Here is an 18747-nt window from a genome sequence, read left to right as displayed (position 1 = left end):
TGTGCAGAATCAAAACAGATCCGTTTAATTCCGGTATTGAGATCCTCTGCCGGATCTCACTACCGGAATAACAACGCAAGTGTGAAAGTAGCTTAAGGCCTCTTTCACACGGGCGTCGCGTGTGAGGGCCGGATAGGATGCAGGTGCGTTGCGGGAAAATGCACAATTTTTCCACGCGAGTGCAAAGCGTTTTAATGCGTTTTGCACGCGCGTGAGAAAAATCGGCATGTTTGGTACCCAGACCCGAACCCGGACTTCTTCACAGAAGTTCGGGTTTGGAATTGGTGTGAATTTTATTATTTTCCCTTATAACATAGTTATAAGGGAAAATAATAGCATTCTTAATACAGAATGCTAAGTAAATTAGGGATAGAGAGGTTAAAAAATAAATAAAAAAATTTAACTCACCTCATCCACTTCTTTGTCTTTTTTCTTCTTCTTTGAGGACCTGGGAGAAAAGGACCTTTGGTGACGTCACTGCGCTCATCACATGGTCTATCACCATGGTTCTGTATTAAGAATGCTATTATTTCCCCTTATAACCATGTTATAAGGGAAAATAATAATGATCGGGTCCCCATCCCGATCGTCACCTAGCCACCATGCGTGAAAATCGCAGCGCATCCGCACTTTCTTGCGGATGCTTGCGATTTTCACGCAGCCCCATTCACTTCTATGGGGCCTGCGTTGCGTGATAAACGCACAATATAGAACATGCTGCCATTTTCACACAACGCAAAAGTGATGCGTGAAAATCACTGCTCATGTGCACAGCCCATAGAAATGAATGGATCGGGATTCAGTGCGGGTGCAGTGCATTCAACTCACTGAAGTCCTCATTTGCATAAAACACAGCTGAAACACTGCAACCGATTTTCACAAGACAGGTATCATTTTAATCAACAGCATCAACCCTACCAGGCAGTGTGACTGCTTTGATAGGGTTGGCCCTGCTGACAGGGGCTTCCTGTATATGGTATAGACAAGCATTTGACATATTTTCTGATACCGTTAACCAAATTAACCAAATGCTCCTTCTTTAGGAATCCTGAGTCTGATCCAGAGAGGCCTTATTCCTCCAGCCGCTCGTCTTACCTTGGTCCCTCCTGCTATAAAGCCACAATCTCTGGCCCTGCATGGTCCCCATGTAAGAAGAGCTGCCGCACTTACACAAGGCAAAGGTAACCTCTGGGGATATGTATTTAAAGAGCATTCTGCGCCATTGTTTGACCTGTAAAACCAGTAGTATTAGGAAGTCCTCTACATATGACTCGCGGGTACTTGCTGCATAGATGGTCCAGGTTTACTGTATTTCCTGCAACCAATGTAAATTGAAGGGGTTGTCTATCATAAGAAAAACATGGCTGCTTCTTCCAGAAAGAGTGCCACAACTGTCCAGGGGCGTCGTCTGGCACAGCAGCTCAGCTCTCGGTAATTGAATGGGGCTGGACAGGTATGGTGTTGTATTTGGAAGAACGCAGCCATGTTTTTGTAATCCAGGAAAACCCCATTAAGGCCTCATGCACACGACCGTTGTGTGTTTTGCGGTCCGCAAATTGCGGATCCGCAAAACACGGATGGCATCCGTGTGCGTTTTGCAATTTGCGGAATGGCACGGACAGCCAATGATATAACTGCCTATTCTTGTCCGCTAAACGGACAAGAATAGGACAAGTTATATTTTTTTTGCAGACCATGGAACGGATCTTTTGCGGCCCCATTGAAGTGAATGGGTCCACATCCAAGCCGCAAAAACTGCGGCTCGGATACGGACCAAAACAACGGTCATGTGCATGACGCCTAAGGATGGACAGCCAACTTATATTTGCTAAAATGCTGTAAGTAGAGTGAGTCTACTCCTGGTAATTGGGGACGGACACCATGTATGTTCGCTGTTCATCCCAGTGTTTACAGAAAATACTATGAGGAGAATCCGTCAGTTTTCACACAGTCAGTGTTTGGTCAGTGATTTTCATCAGTGATTTGTGAGCCAAAACAAGGTGACGGTCAAAAACACAGAACAAATGCAAATCTTTCCCTTAGGGCTCATGCACACAAATGTATTTTCTTTCCGTGTCCGTTCTATTTTTTATTTATTTTTTGCAGACCGTATGCAGAACAATTTATTTCAATGCGTCCGCAAAAAAAAAGGTTTCATATGTTTCCATATGTCTGTATGTCTGTTCCGCAAAAAAAAATAGAACATGTCCTATTATTGTTTGCATTACGGACATAGGCGGTAAGGATAGGTCTGTTCTATGTGTAAGGATAGGTCTGTTCTATTAGGGGCCAGCTGTTCTGTTCCGCAAAATAGGGAATGCACACGGACGTCATCCGTATTTTTTGCGACCACAAAATACATACCTAATACCTTATCTCTGTGTAGCCTCCACTCCTGGTTTTGGCTCACAATCACTGATGGAAATCACTGACCAAATACTGACTAAGGGCTCATGCACACAAACTTATTTTTTTTCCGTGTCCGTTCCGGGTTTTTTTGCGGACTGTATGCGGAACCATTCACTTCAATGGGTCTGCAAAATAAACGGAAGTTACTAGATGTGCATTCCGTTTCCGTATGTCCTATTATTGTCCGCATTATGGACAAGGATAGTACTGTTCTATGAAGGGCCAGCTGTTCCGTTCCGCAATATACGGAATGCACACGGATGTCATCCGTATTTTTTGTGGATCAGTTTTTCGAACCGCAAAATACATATGTTCGTGTACATGAGCCCTTAATCCCTGAAGGGTGAACTAGGCCTAAGATCTGGCACATCTTGGACTGTCCTAAAGCCATAAAACATGCGCCTGTTATGAGCAGGTTTTACATTTGTGCTACGATTTTTGACATTTTATATCTTTAAAAATAATGCGTGTTGGAACTTTGCCTGCAGCGGCCCCTCCTGGATAGCTTTTCATCCTGGTAAGAGGAGAGAGCTCATAGATGTGATAAGAGAAAATCTGTAACTTTTTATGCCAAAAATACTGGTGGAAGTCCCTTGTTAAATCCCCCCCCCCCCCCCCCATGTGTTTTCTGCAACTTAATACAATGAAATTGATTTGCTCATTATTATAAAATGATTGTCTAAAGCTGATCATAGACGTACAGATGTTTCATGTTTTCAACTGAGTGGCCAAAATGATCTTTTTTAGAACTAACATTTCCAAGGAGAACACTCTGAGATTTTAATTACTGGCTGAATAATTTTGAACGACAAACTCGTATTACTAAATGATCTTGATCTTACCAATTACAAGCTCAGATACAGTAACAGAGGCGATCTCTAGAGACAAATTACCAACGTGACCAATGCAACAGATTATTATAGTTTTGTCACCATAGACCTTTAGATTATTGCTTAGGATGACCGCGTTGTCCTAATTATCTCCATGTCTGTGACCTAATCAAGCAAGACCCAACCGCTCAGTCTGCTGGAGAGAGACTTTCTGTTTCCGATGTGACACAATGGCTTTGAGGAAACACATGGACTGGATTCTCCTGCCTCTCAGTTTATCTCATATCATTTAGCTTAGTGGGGGTCTGAGTGCTGAGACCCCCACCGATCCCTAGATCAAGGGGAGAAGAGCGCTTGTATAGTGCATTCTCTCTTCTCGCTGCATGAGACAGGCACCATAGAAGTATATGGGCTCGTCTCAATTCCGTCCTCAGCCGCGAGGAGAGAGAGCACCATGCGCACTCTTCTTTCCCCTCATTCTAGGGTCGGTTGGGGTCTCAGCGCTCAGACCCCCACCGATCTAAACATTTGATATGTCTCTATGATATATCAAAAGTCTTTTGAAAAATTTGTGACCATTTAAAGATCCTTTTTACACAGACCAATAATCAGACCGGTTTTTGGGGATGAATGTTTGGCCTGTGTAAAATATGCCAACGATCACCCAATCTTGTTCATCAGATGATCCCATCAGCACCGAAAGTCACCGTTCCTATGCAGCAGATCGTGCTGTCTAAACAGTAATATTTTCTGTGACGACAAACAATCTCTGTATCCATGTATCCATGGCTCATCCCCATACAGCAGTGGTGATTGAAGGCAATAATCAAGAACATCTGGTTCATTCCCAATAATTGCCTGACACATTAGACCTTATAGAGGACCCATCACTCCTCTTGACTTGTCTGTTTTAGTAGCTACTTGCATTCCCCGTGGAGAATTGTTTCTTATGACTCTATGTCATGGGCAGACTGACCATAGACCCCACAGGGAGATTTCCCAGTGAGCTGATGCCCAGGTGACCACCGGTCAGGTACATAACGATCGGATGCTCTAAGCATTAATTAGTGTAAGGGCATCATGTACTTATGCACCTGGCCAAGTGCCACAGATGCCCTGCTGAATACTGTTGTGCAGGTGGCAGTATTTTGTGCTGCGCTGTGCTATTTGGTTCTGATCGGGTGGTATTTTGTGCTTCACTACAGTTGTGCAGGCTCCGCCCGCTTATGTTGGCCCTGCCTACTTGAGTTGCCCCACCTTCTGTCAATTTGGACCCGCCTACAACATGGGAACACTTTTAGTTTTTTTTGCAGGGCCACTTTAAGTTCCCAATTTGCCCATGCTCTATGTTGTGCCGTTCTTCTGATATTCCTAGTTGAATTTTATGGATACAGATGGGTGTTACCGCTTAAGGGTTTGCCCCTGTATAGTCTGACACTGACGCCACTGATTAGACAATGACCGACTGTGCAGGGACACACTCCCAACTGGTAACACCCATCTGTACCTTTATCCATAAACCTCTAGCAAGAATAAAAGAAGAATGGCAAAACATAGAGTCATAAGAATAAATGTTCCAGAATTGTCATTTCATCTGGAATACAATTATTTACCTAAACCGAGATGTCAAGAGTGGTGACAGGTCCCCTTTAAGACTGATGAAATGGCCTATGTGTGTAGTGCATTAGGCTACTTTCACACTAGCGTTCGGGCGGATCCGTTCTGAACGGATCCGCTCATAATAATGCAGACGGAGGCTCCGTTCAGAACGGATCCGTCTGCATTATATTAGCTTAAAAAAAGCTAAGTGTGAAAATAGCCTCGGACGGATCCGTCCAGACTTTCAATGTAAAGTCAATGGGGGACGGATCCGCTTGAAGATTGAGCCACATTGTGGCATCTTCAAACGGATCCGTCCCCATTGACTTACATTGTAAGTCTGGATGGATCCGCACGGATCCGCACGCCTCCGCACGGCCAGGCGGACACCCGAACGCTGCAAGCAGCGTTCAGCTGTCCGCCTGTCCGTGCGGAGGCGAGCGGAGCGGAGGCTGAACGCCGCCAGACTGATGCAGTCTGAGCGGATCCGCTCCATTCAGACTGCATCAGGGCTGGACGGCTGCGTTCGGGTCCGCTCGTGAGCCCCTTCAAACGGAGCTCACGAGCGGACACCCGAACGCTAGTGTGAAAGTAGCCTTAGATATACCGTACTTTTCGCTTTATCAGACCTCATATCAGATCCTCAGATCACACTCCCATAAAAATAAGGACATCGGATCAGACCCTCATATGAGGACATCGGATCAGACCCCAATATCAGGACATCACATCAGACCCTCATATCAGAACATCACATCAGACCCCCATATCAGACCTTAGATCAACCCTCCATGTCAGACCCCCATCAGACCTCAGATCAGCCCACAATGTCAGACCCACATCAGACCTCAAATGAACCCTCAATTTCAGACCCCCAAATTAGAGTTCTTTGCTAGAACACCCGCAGCGCCTCTCCACCTCCAGCAGAAGTTGTGCTCCCTTGTCTTCTCCGGCCCGCACTGCACTGTCATCTGACTGCGTGCAGCTTCAGGCCATAGTGCGCGCTCTACGTCCTGATGCTTTATGTGGTCAGGGCAGTGCAGTGCCGGCCCCAAGAAGGAAGACCAGGGAGGCTGAGTACCCAAAGCACTCACAGCGCTTCACTCCCCACTCCATAATGGAAGCGCTCACTGGTATGCTCTTTATAAGACGCATGGCCATTTGTCTCCCACTTTTTTGGGGAAAAAAGTCCATCTTATAAAGCGAAAAATACAGTACTATTTATTTATTATACCCACTTATATATCGCTGACTTATTCCACAATGCTTTACAGACATTATCATAACTCGCTGTCCTCATCGGAGCTTACAATCTAAGGTCCCTATCAGTATGTCTTTGCAGTGTGGGAGGAATCTGGAGTACCCAGAGGAAACCTATGCATACATGGGGAGAACATACAAACTCCATACAGATGTTGTCCTTGGTCGGATTGAAACCCAGAGCTCGTTTTATAGAAACATTGCACAACAAAGAAAGTAGGGCGCCTCTACTCTCAATTCACTATCAATGCTGCACAGTTCTTTCTATAGTTGGGCTCACCATTCATTGTAAATGAGTGCTCTGCAGACTATTGGGATGTTTTTCCACTCCACCACCAGGTTCTTCTTGTTGTTTAGTTCTCGGGGGCCCCTAGTTTGCCAGCCGTTTGTACCAGCCCGGTCTCTAGTATACATGTTGATGGGTTCTACCTTTACTGATGTTTATTCCTTATTTAATCATGCAGTGATTTTGATATGTTATCTCATGCACTGCATATTTAACCACATTGTAGCCAGAAATTCTATCAAGACAGAAGACCATTCTTTTGAAGCCGACCACATCCAGGAGAACGCCAACAGCCACTTTGATGATTCCGATAGTCAGCTACCAGAAAGTGGTCTGGAGACACCTTCAACACCTCATAATGTGTCAGCCAAAACTACAAGAACATCTACAAATGCATTGCGGAGGGAACAGCAGGGCTACATATCTCCAGAGTCACAGGTATATTTTTCTACAGTCATGTCATTTCAATATCCAGAAATCACCGAAAACAATGTAGTTGGGATGATGAAGGACCATAAATATATCATTAAAGGGCATCTGTCACGCTTCGGTGTGGAAAGGAAACACCACACCGAACATAGGAGGGAAAAGGGAAACAGGGAATCAGGCCTAAGAACCAGGGAAGGAAGATGGACACCTCCTAGTGGAAACGCTAATCAAAATCCTGACTGACTACCAGTATGAACAGACCCCAAAGGTAGGTGAGTTAATACACAGGAATACCTAGAGTCCTATCTAGCCCGATCGGACCCAGGTACTAATGGCAGGGACAAGACTACCTGTTCCTCCAAAAGAAAGGACGAACAGGAGTCTCCTTCAGGCCTGATACAAACAATAGGGAAATGCAACACACTACCCAAAACAAAATACAAAAGGGAAAGGAAAGACTTAACTACAAAGAGACTATGGAAGCACCAGGAACTCAGCCGAGATCCAACCACAAATAATCCACAGGCACAGAAGCTATAAACCGCACAGCATATATACATAAGACAACACCTGAGGCAAGGTGTATGGCCATTACCAGAAACAACACAGACACCTATTGATCCACAAGGAAAACCTGTCAGATCAAACCATGTGTTGCCAGTCTCACAGATCTCCTGCCACTCACTGTCGCCGGGACGTCCGTATGTCTTGGTACGTCCTTGACAGTACCCCCCCTTCTATGGGTGACCTCCGGGCAACCAGGACCGACCTTATCCAGGTGAGACCTGTGAAAAGCTTTCACCAAACGACTGGCATTCACGTCAGATTCCGGTACCCACATCCTCTCCTCTGGTCCATAACCCTTACAATGAACAAGATACTGAAGAGATCTACAGAGAACTCGAGAGTCACTTATCTTGGCGATCTGAAATTACAAAATTACAAACTACCGTCCACCGTGACAGGAGCGGGTTGCAAGGAAGACGGCTCCAAAGGTTCAAGATATCTTTTCAACAAAGATTTATGAAACACATTATGAATTTTCCGGGCCTGAGGAAGTACAAGACGAAAAGATACAGGATTAATAATGGCAGTGATCTTATATGGACCAATAAACCTTGGACCCAACTTCCAAGAAGGAACCTTCAACTTAATATTTCTTGTGGACAGCCACACAAAATAACCCACACTTAGGTCCAAACCATTCATATGTTTCCTGTCAGCCACATGTTTATACTTGTTGCCCATATTCATCAAGCCATATAGATGACAATGATGATGAAAAATGTTCCTCCTCAGAGATACCAGAAGTATCTGAACCCGGAGATTTGACACACTGCAGGTGAAACCGGCAGCCGGCTTTCTCACTGCGCCTGCACCGAATACTGAATGGGACGGCGCAGGCGCAAGATTTACCCAGCAGACGGGGCCATCAGGAGAACCAATGCTGGCCTGGCCCTGTCAATCAAGACAGAATGGCGTGGAAATGAGGTGGGCGAACTGAGCCTATAGGAGCAAGTGCAACGCCCCCCCCCCCCCCCCTTGCTCCTAGAGGCTCATTTGCATATAATAAAAGTTAAAATTACGGGGGCATTCTTAAACAAAAGAAATGCAGAGTTAAATTCAGGTGACATTTTTTAATGTCAGCCTGTTTAATAGCGAAAATTGGGATGGCAGAAACCCTTTAATCGCAGAAAAGGCTCGCAACGCCAAATCAGACCATACTGAAACATCTGTCCCTTTCTTAGTCATGTCAGTTAAGGGTTATACTATTGTCGAATAGTTGTGAATACATTTTCGGTAATAGTTGGGGGACAGGGAGTGTTTCATGTATATATAGGGACATATAGATTTTTAGACCAAGGGACAGGTTCCGGATGGGGTCGTCCTTGTTAGGACGAGTGCCCTGTGGTCAGGCTGCTACTTATCATCTAGTATCAGGGCTGAATGGCTAGTTAGCCATAGGGCTTGAACAGGGACCCTACATAGCTGTGTATCATTGCCATCTTCACGTCGACTGGACATCATCCTAAGGCCTCATGCACACGACAGTTGTTTTTCTCGGTCCGCAAAATGGGGTTCCGTTGTTCCGTGATCCGTGTCCGTTTTTGTTTCCGTGTGTCTTTCTTTTATTTTTGTAGGATCTCCAGACATGAAGGAAAGTAAAAAAAAAGTTTGCCATGAAAATTATAGGAAAAAAACGGACACGGACGCGCGGATGACAATCTTGTGTGCCTCCGTGTTTTTTCACGAACCCATTGACTTGAATGGGTCCGCGAACCGTTGTCCGTGAACAAAAATAGGACAGGTCATATTTTTTTGACGGACTGGAAACACGGATCACTGATGGTGCATTATCCGAGTTTTCAACGAACCCATTGAAAGTCAGTGGGTCCGCAGAAAATCACAGAAAACGGAACAACGGACACGGAACACAACAACGTTCGTGTGCATTAGGCCTTAGATGGGTACGATACGGTTTCAGCTTTTGGTGAAGGATCTGGTGACCGTCCCTTGGTACCGGTAGGACTTGCTGGTTACTAGTGCCGCCGTGCACTTTATTTATTGTATTTTTTCATTTGGGATATTCATGATTGCACTAATCGGGGGTCCACTACCCTCTATCCCCAATGTTCGTTTTTGCACACTATTTTTTGGACACCATATATTTTATCTGTACAAATAAATGTTATGTTTTAGGATTACCCCTTTCTGAATAATATTTTGACCTCCGGTAATCTAGAGCGCAGGCAAGCATCAGTTCTGAACTCTCATTTAGGAATTATATGTAATAGTTGGTGAACCCCAAAAAACGCATACGATTTTTAGGTCGATCCCAGTCCAATACAGCACGAACTTTCTCTGGATCCATTCGAAATCCGAAGATGACAGCAGGTAGCCCAAAAACTGCACTTCGTGTACAGCAAAAACACACTTCTCTAATTTTGCGTACAATTTATTATCTATTAGGATCTGTAACACCTGTCTAACGTGATCCTGATGTATCTCCACGTCTGGGGAATAAATTAGAATGACATCCAAATACACGACTACAAACCTCCCCACAAGGTGATGAAAAATGTAATTCACAAAATGTGGAAAACTGCAGAAACATTGGTCAACCCAAAAAGCAAAAAGCATGACCAGGTTCTCAAAGTGCCCCTCAGGAGTATTAAAAGCCGTCTTCCATTCATCCCCTTCCTTGATCCTGACCAGATTATATGCCCCCCTTAAGTCCAACTTGGAGAACACCTTGGCACCAACAATCTGGTTAAACAAATCGGGAATCAAAGAAAGAGGGTAAGGATCACGGACAGTAATCCGATTGAGTTCACAGAAATCCAGACATGGCCAAAGACCTCCGTCCTGTTTTTTTTTTAACAAAAAAGAACCCTGCTGCCACTGGAGATTTGGAAGGTCTTATGTGTCCATAATTGTTGGCAATATACTCTCTCATGGCCGTTCTTTCAGGTCCAGAAAGGTTATACAACCTAGATTTTGGCAATTTAGCTCCTGGAATAAGGTTGATAGGACAATCATATTCCCGATGCGGAGGTAAAGCCTGGCATCCACTTTCAGAAAATACTTTCGGCAAAATCAGATATAAAAGAGGGTAATGTCATAGTAGTTAAAACAGAAAAAGATGTATTCAGACAATTATCAATGCAATAATCACCCCAATCCAGAATCTGTCTAGCTTGCCAATCGATGGTTGGATTGTGCTTGCTTAACCACGGTAAACCCAGAACGACTGGAGCAGGGAGACCCTCCAACATGAAACACGAGATAACTTCTTGATGAACGTCACCCACTCTTAATCTGATATCATGCACCACTTGAGATAAACACTTCTGAGTTACAGATGCAGAATCAATAGCAAAACGGAAATGTTTTTTTCTAATGCACTCGGTGGCAACCTATGCATACGGACAAACTGGCGCATCAATCAGGTTCACCCCAGCCCCGCTGTTGATAAACACCTCAATCCCCACAGTTTTTGACTCTAGCGCCACCTCAGCAGTCAGGAGAAATCGGGTACTACCAGTCAAAGACAAATGCACATTTTCTGATTCTTCTCTCACCCCTCCAAGAGAAATTAAATGTCCTCCTTTTTTTTTTTTTGCCGTTGAATGTATGGACATACTCTGATAAAATGTCCATTCTGTCTGCAGAAAAAACAAACACACTCCCTTCCTATTACCAGTATGCTTGAAAGCGGATCCAGGAGTAGCTCCCCCTAATTGCATGGGTTCGTCCCCAGACATAAACCCAGTAGTAGCTTCACCCAAAGTGTCAGAGGAGGACGATACAACATGTGATAGTACGTCCTGAGAGTGGGGGCCCCTAGATATCTCTCTCTTGGGCGTCTATCAATGCATATAGCTTGAGACATAGCAGCCTCCAGAGATACTGGGGTTTAATGAAAGGCCAAAGCGTCCTGATAACCCTGACAAAACTGGCCACGGAGGGCAGGATCGTTCCACTCCGTATCCGTAGCCCACCTCCTAAACTCAGAGCAATAAATCTCAGTGGAACGATCACCCTGACGAAGGCCGCACAGCTTGGTTTCGGCTAGAGAGGTCCGATCCGGATCATCATAGATAAGACCCAAAGCTTCAAAAATTAATCTTCTACCGACCGGATAGAATACGATTCAGTCGACCCATGACTGCGCATCCTCCTTAAGCAAGGAAATAACCACACCGACTCGCTGTTTCTCATCCCCAGATGAGCATGGACGTAGCCTAAAATACAGTTTGCACGCCTCCCTAAACAAAATAAAATGATTACGTCCCCCAGAAAATCTGTCTGAGAGGGCAACCTTAGGCTCCAGATAGGCCTCTCCACCACTACCACCAGGACCAACAGCCTGTGGTCTCTACATCTGCGAGACGGTCGTGCGGAGGTCAACTACCTCCAAAGACAGCCCTTGCAGCTGCCAGTGCAGCAATAGGATCCATGGCTGCACACAAACAAGCAAAAGATTACTGTTTTGGTGGTTTATAATGTCACGTTTCGGTGTGGGAGAGAAACACCACACCGAGCATAGGAGGGAAGAGGGAAACAGGGAATCAGGCCTGAGAACTAGGGAAGGAAGATGGACACCTCCTAGTGAAAGACCCCAAAATTAGATGAGTACATACGCAGGAATACTTAGAATCCTATCTAGCCCTATAGGACGCTGGTACTAATGGCAGGGACCAGACTACCTGTTCCTTCAAAAGGAAGGACGAACAGGGCCAGGCAGTAAAAACCTCATCATGCCTTGCCCCGTCAATCAAAGTACAGAGGGCGCAGAAGTTCCAGAGAGAGCAGAGCCTCTAGGTGTAACAGCAATGCCCTCGTTGCTCCCACAGGCTCATTTACATATATTCAAATTTCCTTTTTCTCATCAATCTGAGCACATAATTACATGGGACCAACACAGATGCCTGCAGCTGCCAAGTGCACATATAACAGGTCAGCCAGTGTCATAGGGACAGATCTGCTGATAGATGCCCTTTAATCTGTGCACAGAGCAATGTAATTAGGATCCAGTCAGACGTCCGTGGAATGGGTCCGCATTCGTTCCGCAATATCCGGAACGGGTGCGGACCCATTCATTCTCAATGGGGCAGGAATGGATGTGGAGAGCACACTATGTGTTTTCCACATCCGTATTTCCAGAGCACGCCCCCAATTGCGGACAAGAATAGGCAGTTCTATGGGGGTGCCAGCTGGGTGTATCGCAGATCTGCAATTTGCGGATCCACAATACACTGCGGACGTGTGAATGGACCCTTAAAGTTGTTCTGCTGCTTGTTGAAGGGTCCCTTAACAATAAATTGATTACAAAGTATCACGCTGCTGGAAACCTCAGCCTACAGTATCTATAGGGAAACTTAGCAGTGAGGCCAGTTTCAGACGAGCGCAATGAAGCGGAAATTCCCGTAGTGAACTCTGCTCCTTTGACCAGACCGCACGGCATTATAATGATCTATAATGCTGTGTGTCTCTGCCCGACCTCCACTGTAATGATTTGTACTCAGGGCCTTATGTGAGTACAAACCATTACAGATGATGTCAGGCAGACACACACAGCATTATAGATCATTATAATGCCGTGCGGTCTGGTCAAAGGAGCAGAGTTCACTACGGGAATCTGTGTGGACAGCGGCCATTTTATTTCTCCTGATGATTGCTCCCCAGTCAAAATGAGCCATTATAACTAATGAAAGGTAATTGGGAATGTATTTATAATCAAGTCATATTTAAGTATTTTCATTTTCTTAATTTCCAGAGAACCCCTTTAAATGATATCAAGCTTTCCTTAGACTAGATGCTAACAATCCACACCTGTTTCTAAATGTCAGAATTCAGACGTGTGTTTAGACGTTCATTGGGGTCTCAAAAAAACATTTACAGACTTGTTCTGAGAGCTTCTCTGACAGCTTGATCGGTAGCCCTTATCTCTGAAATCCCGACAGCCGATAAACACTCCTTATAATTAATTTCTTATCAAACTGATCAGGAGGGCATGTGAGCTGTCAGGAGTTCAGAGATAAGGACTACAGATCGAGCTGTCAGAGCAGCTCCCTAACGGATTCAGTGTGAGGCAGAGAGCATTAGTCTGTAGATGCCGTGAAACTGAAAGCGGTAAAGAAAAAACTGTTGAACATTTTTAATAAAAGCCAATTGAAAAAAATTGAATTCAGGCCAAAATGAGTAAATGCAGTGGTGAAAGTTTAGACACCAACGGTATGTGTCGTAGAACAAATGCTATAGAGTATATTGACTTCCATTATGTCAATTGCAAATATGGCCTCCTGTGCTGCTCCCCACTTGTGAATATCTTATTCCAGGCAGGCCAAGATAATAAATGTCCTCCAATATGTCAAGTCTGATTTTTTTCTTTGTTCATTATTCGTGGTAACGTTCTTGAACCATTTTACAGGATGCATGGGCATTGTCTCCAGTTACTCCAGATACTGGCCACTGCTTCACCATCCATAACGGTGTCATTGATCCCAAAGCTGAAGACTTCCTAGCCTTTAACCAGTATTACTGCCTCAGCTGGGGCAGTTTTACGACCTTTTTGGAGAGCTTACAGAGGTTACTCCAGGACTATGCCATACCTACGGCAGTGATAAATGGAGACAAGATGAGAGCAGCAACACTAGATCAAGAGCTGGGTAGGACGCCATCAGTATCCCAGCTTCTGTCTGTGCTAGAAAACAGATCTTGGGTTCAGAAACTCATGGGGCGACCTGGACAGCGTTATAAGGGAAGAGATGGGAAGGAGGCAGCGGCACGGAAGATCCAGGCCACGTGGCGAGGCTACAGAGAGAGAGTGGCGTATCTAGCTTATCGACGGCAGAGGTGGGCCGCCGGCGTTCTTGCAATTGCTTGGCTCCTGCATGTACAAAGATCCCGTGTAAAGAAGATGCTACAAGAGTCCAGGGAACGTCACGTACAGAACTTCCGAACCCGAGCCAAGGTGAGCAAATGCTGGATTTCCACTAATGTGCATTTACTGATTTTAAAGGAAAGGTGTATTTCATTTTCCTTCATTAGATTTTAGTGTGTAAAAGAGAAATTATGGTGTATTTTTGTCATTTGTTTTAAACATTTTAAACATTTTAGTTACTTGGCGTTGACCAGATGTTTGCTGTATGAGAGCTATACCCTTGTCACACAATGCATTTAGTTTTTGCTGTATTTTTCATGTGATTTTGACCCTGCTGACTTTTGTTATTTGCTAACCGCTGCGCAGCAATCTGCGCCTAAAATATAGGTGTATTTCGGGATAATAAATGACCCCCATAGTATTTGCTATGGGGTCCAACAATTAGGGGGGGCCATTTCCATTCAGACACATTATGTAAACTGTGTTTCCTGATCTTAATAGTTTTACTATAGAACCCCATGGTCACCCTTTCTGTTTGCATTATCCCTTCACTGCAGAGTTACTTTTTGCATTATTCTTGTGTGCGTTATGCCAGTACTGTGACATTACTGTGTGTTCCTGTACTGTGACATCACGGTGTGTTTCTGTACTGTGACATCACTGTGTGTTCCTGTACTGTGACATCACGGTGTGTTTCTGTACTGTGACATCACTGTGTGTTCCTGTACTGTGACATCACTGTGTGTTTCTGTACTGTGACATCACGGTGTGTTCCTGTACTGTGACATCACTGTGTGTTCCTGTACTGTGACATCACTGTGTGTTCCTGTACTGTGACATCACTGTGTGTTCCTGTACTGTGACATCACTGTGTGTTTTTGTACTGTGACATCACTGTGTTTATTATCCCTGTACTGTGACATCACTGTGTGTTCCTGTACTGTGACATCACTGTGTGTTCCTGTACTGTGACATCACTGTGTGTTTCTGTACTGTGACATCACTGTGTGTTCCTGTACTGTGACATCGCTGTGTGTTCCTGTACTGTGACATCGCTGTGTGTTCCTGTACTGTGACATCACTGTGTGTTCCTGTACTGTGACATCACTGTGTGTTCCTGTACTGTGACATCACTGTGTGTTTTTGTACTGTGACATCACTGTGTTTATTATCCCTGTACTGTGACATCACTGTGTGTTCCTGTACTGTGACATCACTGTGTGTTCCTGTACTGTGACATCACTGTGTGTTCCTGTACTGTGACATCACTGTGTGTTCCTGTACTGTGACATCGCTGTGTGTTCCTGTACTGTGACATCACTGTGTGTTCCTGTACTGTGACATCACTGTGTGTTCCTGTACTGTGACATCACTGTGTGTTCCTGTACTTTGACATCGCTGTGTGTTCCTGTACTGTGACATCACTGTGTGTTCCTGTACTGTGACATCACTGTGTGTTCCTGTACTGTGACATCACGGTGTGTTTCTGTACTGTGACATCACTGTGTGTTCCTGTACTGTGACATCACTGTGTGTTTCTGTACTGTGACATCACTGTGTGTTTCTGTACTGTGACATCACGGTGTGTTTCTGTACTGTGACATCACGGTGTGTTCCTGTACTGTGACATCACTGTGTGTTCCTGTACTGTGACATCACTGTGTGTTTTTGTACTGTGACATCACTGTGTTTATTATCCCTGTACTGTGACATCACTGTGTGTTCCTGTACTGTGACATCACTGTGTGTTCCTGCACTGTGACATCACTGTGTGTTCCTGCACTGTGACATCACTGTGTGTTCCTGTACTGTGACATCACTGTGTGTTTCTGTACTGTGACATCACTGTGTGTTTCTGTACTGTGACATCACGGTGTGTTTCTGTACTGTGACATCACGGTGTGTTTCTGTACTGTGACATCACGGTGTGTTCCTGTACTGTGACATCACTGTGTGTTCCTGTACTGTGACATCACTGAGTGTTCCTGTACTGTGACATCACTGTGTGTTCCTGTACTGTGACATCACTGTGTGTTTCTGTACTGTGACATCACTGTGTGTTTCTGTACTGTGACATCACGGTGTGTTTCTGTACTGTGACATCACGGTGTGTTCCTGTACTGTGACATCACTGTGTGTTCCTGTACTTTGACATCACTGAGTGTTCCTGTACTATGACATCACGGTGTGTTCCTGTACTGTGACATCACTGAGTGTTCCTGTACTATGACATCACTGAGTGTTCCTGTACTATGACATCACTGAGTGTTCCTGTACTATGACATCACTGTGTGTTCCTGTACTGTGACATCACTGTGTGTTCCTGTACTGTGACATCACTGTGTGTTCCTGTACTGTGACATCACTGTGTGTTTTTGTACTGTGACATCACTGTGTTTATTATCCCTGTACTGTGACATCACTGTGTGTTCCTGTACTGTGACATCACTGTGTGTTCCTGTACTGTGACATCACGGTGTGTTCCTGTACTGTGACATCACGGTGTGTTCCTGTACTGTGACATCACTGTGTGTTCCTGTACTATGACATCACTGTGTGTTCCTGTACTGTGACATCACTGTGTGTTTCTGTACTGTGACATCACTGTGTGTTTCTGTACTGTGACATCACTGTGTGTTTCTGTACTGTGACATCACTGTGTTTATTATCCCTGTACTGTGACATCACTGTGTGTTCCTCTACTGTGACATCACTGTGTGTTCCTGTACTGTGACATCACTGTGTGTTCTTGTACTGTGACATCACTGTGTGTTCCTGTACTGTGACATCACTGTGTGTTCCTGTACTGTGACATCACTGTGTGTTCCTGTACTGTGACATCACTGTGTGTTCCTGTACTGTGACATCACTGTGTGTTCCTGTACTGTGACATCACTGTGTGTTCTTGTACTGTGACATCAATGTGTTTATTGCAATATTACTTTGTCTATTATTCCTATTCTGTGACATCACTGCCTTTATTATCCCTGTACTGTGACATCACTGTGTGTTCCTGTACTGTGACATCACTGTGTGTTCCTGTACTGTGACATCACTGTGTGTTCCTGTACTGTGACATCACTGTGTGTTCCTGTACTGTGACATCACTGTGTGTTCCTGTACTGTGACATCACTGTGTGTTCCTGTACTGTGACATCACTGTGTGTTCCTGTACTGTGACATCACGGTGTGTTTCTGTACTGTGACATCACTGTGTGTTCCTGTACTGTGACATCACTGTGTGTTCCTGTACTGTGACATCACTGTGTGTTCCTGTACTGTGACATCACTGTGTGTTCCTGTACTGTGACATCACTGTGTGTTCCTGTACTGTGACATCACTGTGTGTTCCTGTACTGTGACATCACTGTGTGTTCCTGTACTGTGACATCACTGTGTGTTCTTGTACTGTGACATCAATGTGTTTATTGCAATATTACTTTGTCTATTATTCCTATTCTGTGACATCACTGCCTTTATTATCCCTGTACTGTGACATCACTGTGTGTTCCTGTACTGTGACATCACTGTGTGTTCCTGTACTGTGACATCACGGTGTGTTCCTGTACTGTGACATCACTGTGTGTTCCTGTACTGTGACATCACTGTGTGTTCCTGTACTGTGACATCACTGTGTGTTCCTGTACTGTGACATCACTGTGTGTTCCTGTACTGTGACATCACTGTGTGTTCCTGTACTGTGACATCACAGTTAGAGATGAGCGAATTTCAGGTTATGAAATCCGTTCACGCTTCATTTACTAGTAAAAGGTGAATTGCGTTATGGATTCCGTTACCACGGACCATAACGCAATTCTATGATGGAATGCATAACAGAAGGCCTTTAGAGGCATTTCGTTATTCAATCCATCATAATAAAAGTCTATGGGCTGCAAAACGGATCCGTCCTGTTTCTGTTATGCAGGAGAGGACTCCTAACGGAAACGGGACGGATCAGTTTTGTAGCCTATAAACTTTTATTATGACGGAATGAATAACGGAATGCCTCTAAAGGCATTATGTTATGCATTCCGTTATAGAATTGCATTATGGTCTGTGGTAACTGAATCCATAACACAATTCTGCTTTTGCCACCAAACGAAGCTTGAACGAATTTCAAAATATGAAATTCGCTCATCTCTAATCACAGTCTTTATTATCCCTGTACTGTGACATCACTGTCTTTATTATACGTGTACTGTGACATCACTGTGTGTTTTTGTACTGTGACATCACTGTCTTCATTATCCCTGTACTGTGACATCACTGTTTCACAAACTGAAGGACCTGCGGAAGGGAAAATGCGGGATGCACACTGGTATCCGTGTTTTGCGGATCCGTGATGTGCAGGCGGCAAAAACGGATAGAGCCGTGTGCATGAAGCCTTACACAGATGAGTCCATCCATGACATTCATGTGTGGCCCCATCTTTCTCACAGGCCTTTGAGTCTTATGCCTCCTTCACATGTCAGTGATTCAAGGACGTATGCTGCACGTGTTCTCCACAGACCGCACACATGCCCATTCAATTTAATGTGTGTATTCAT

At 44.7% G+C, this 18747-nt stretch overlaps 1 protein-coding gene across 1 annotated transcript in view; it reads left to right on the top strand.

The window, feature by feature from the left end:
- Window positions 1–18747, top strand: part of IQCH (IQ motif containing H) — a 119814-nt gene that overhangs the window by 30551 nt on the left and 70516 nt on the right. Inside the window, exons 7-9 of the mRNA XM_044279371.1 lie at window positions 1044–1181; window positions 6611–6822; window positions 13748–14290. Coding sequence (XP_044135306.1) covers window positions 1044–1181; window positions 6611–6822; window positions 13748–14290 — 893 coding nt within the window. The remainder of the gene's footprint in view (window positions 1–1043; window positions 1182–6610; window positions 6823–13747; window positions 14291–18747) is intronic.

This window comes from Bufo gargarizans, chromosome 2 (genome assembly GCF_014858855.1).
Source record: "Bufo gargarizans isolate SCDJY-AF-19 chromosome 2, ASM1485885v1, whole genome shotgun sequence".
Lineage (NCBI taxonomy): Eukaryota > Metazoa > Chordata > Amphibia > Anura > Bufonidae > Bufo > Bufo gargarizans.
Note: the sequence above shows the minus strand (reverse complement) of the source record. Positions and strands in the feature narration are given on the sequence as shown.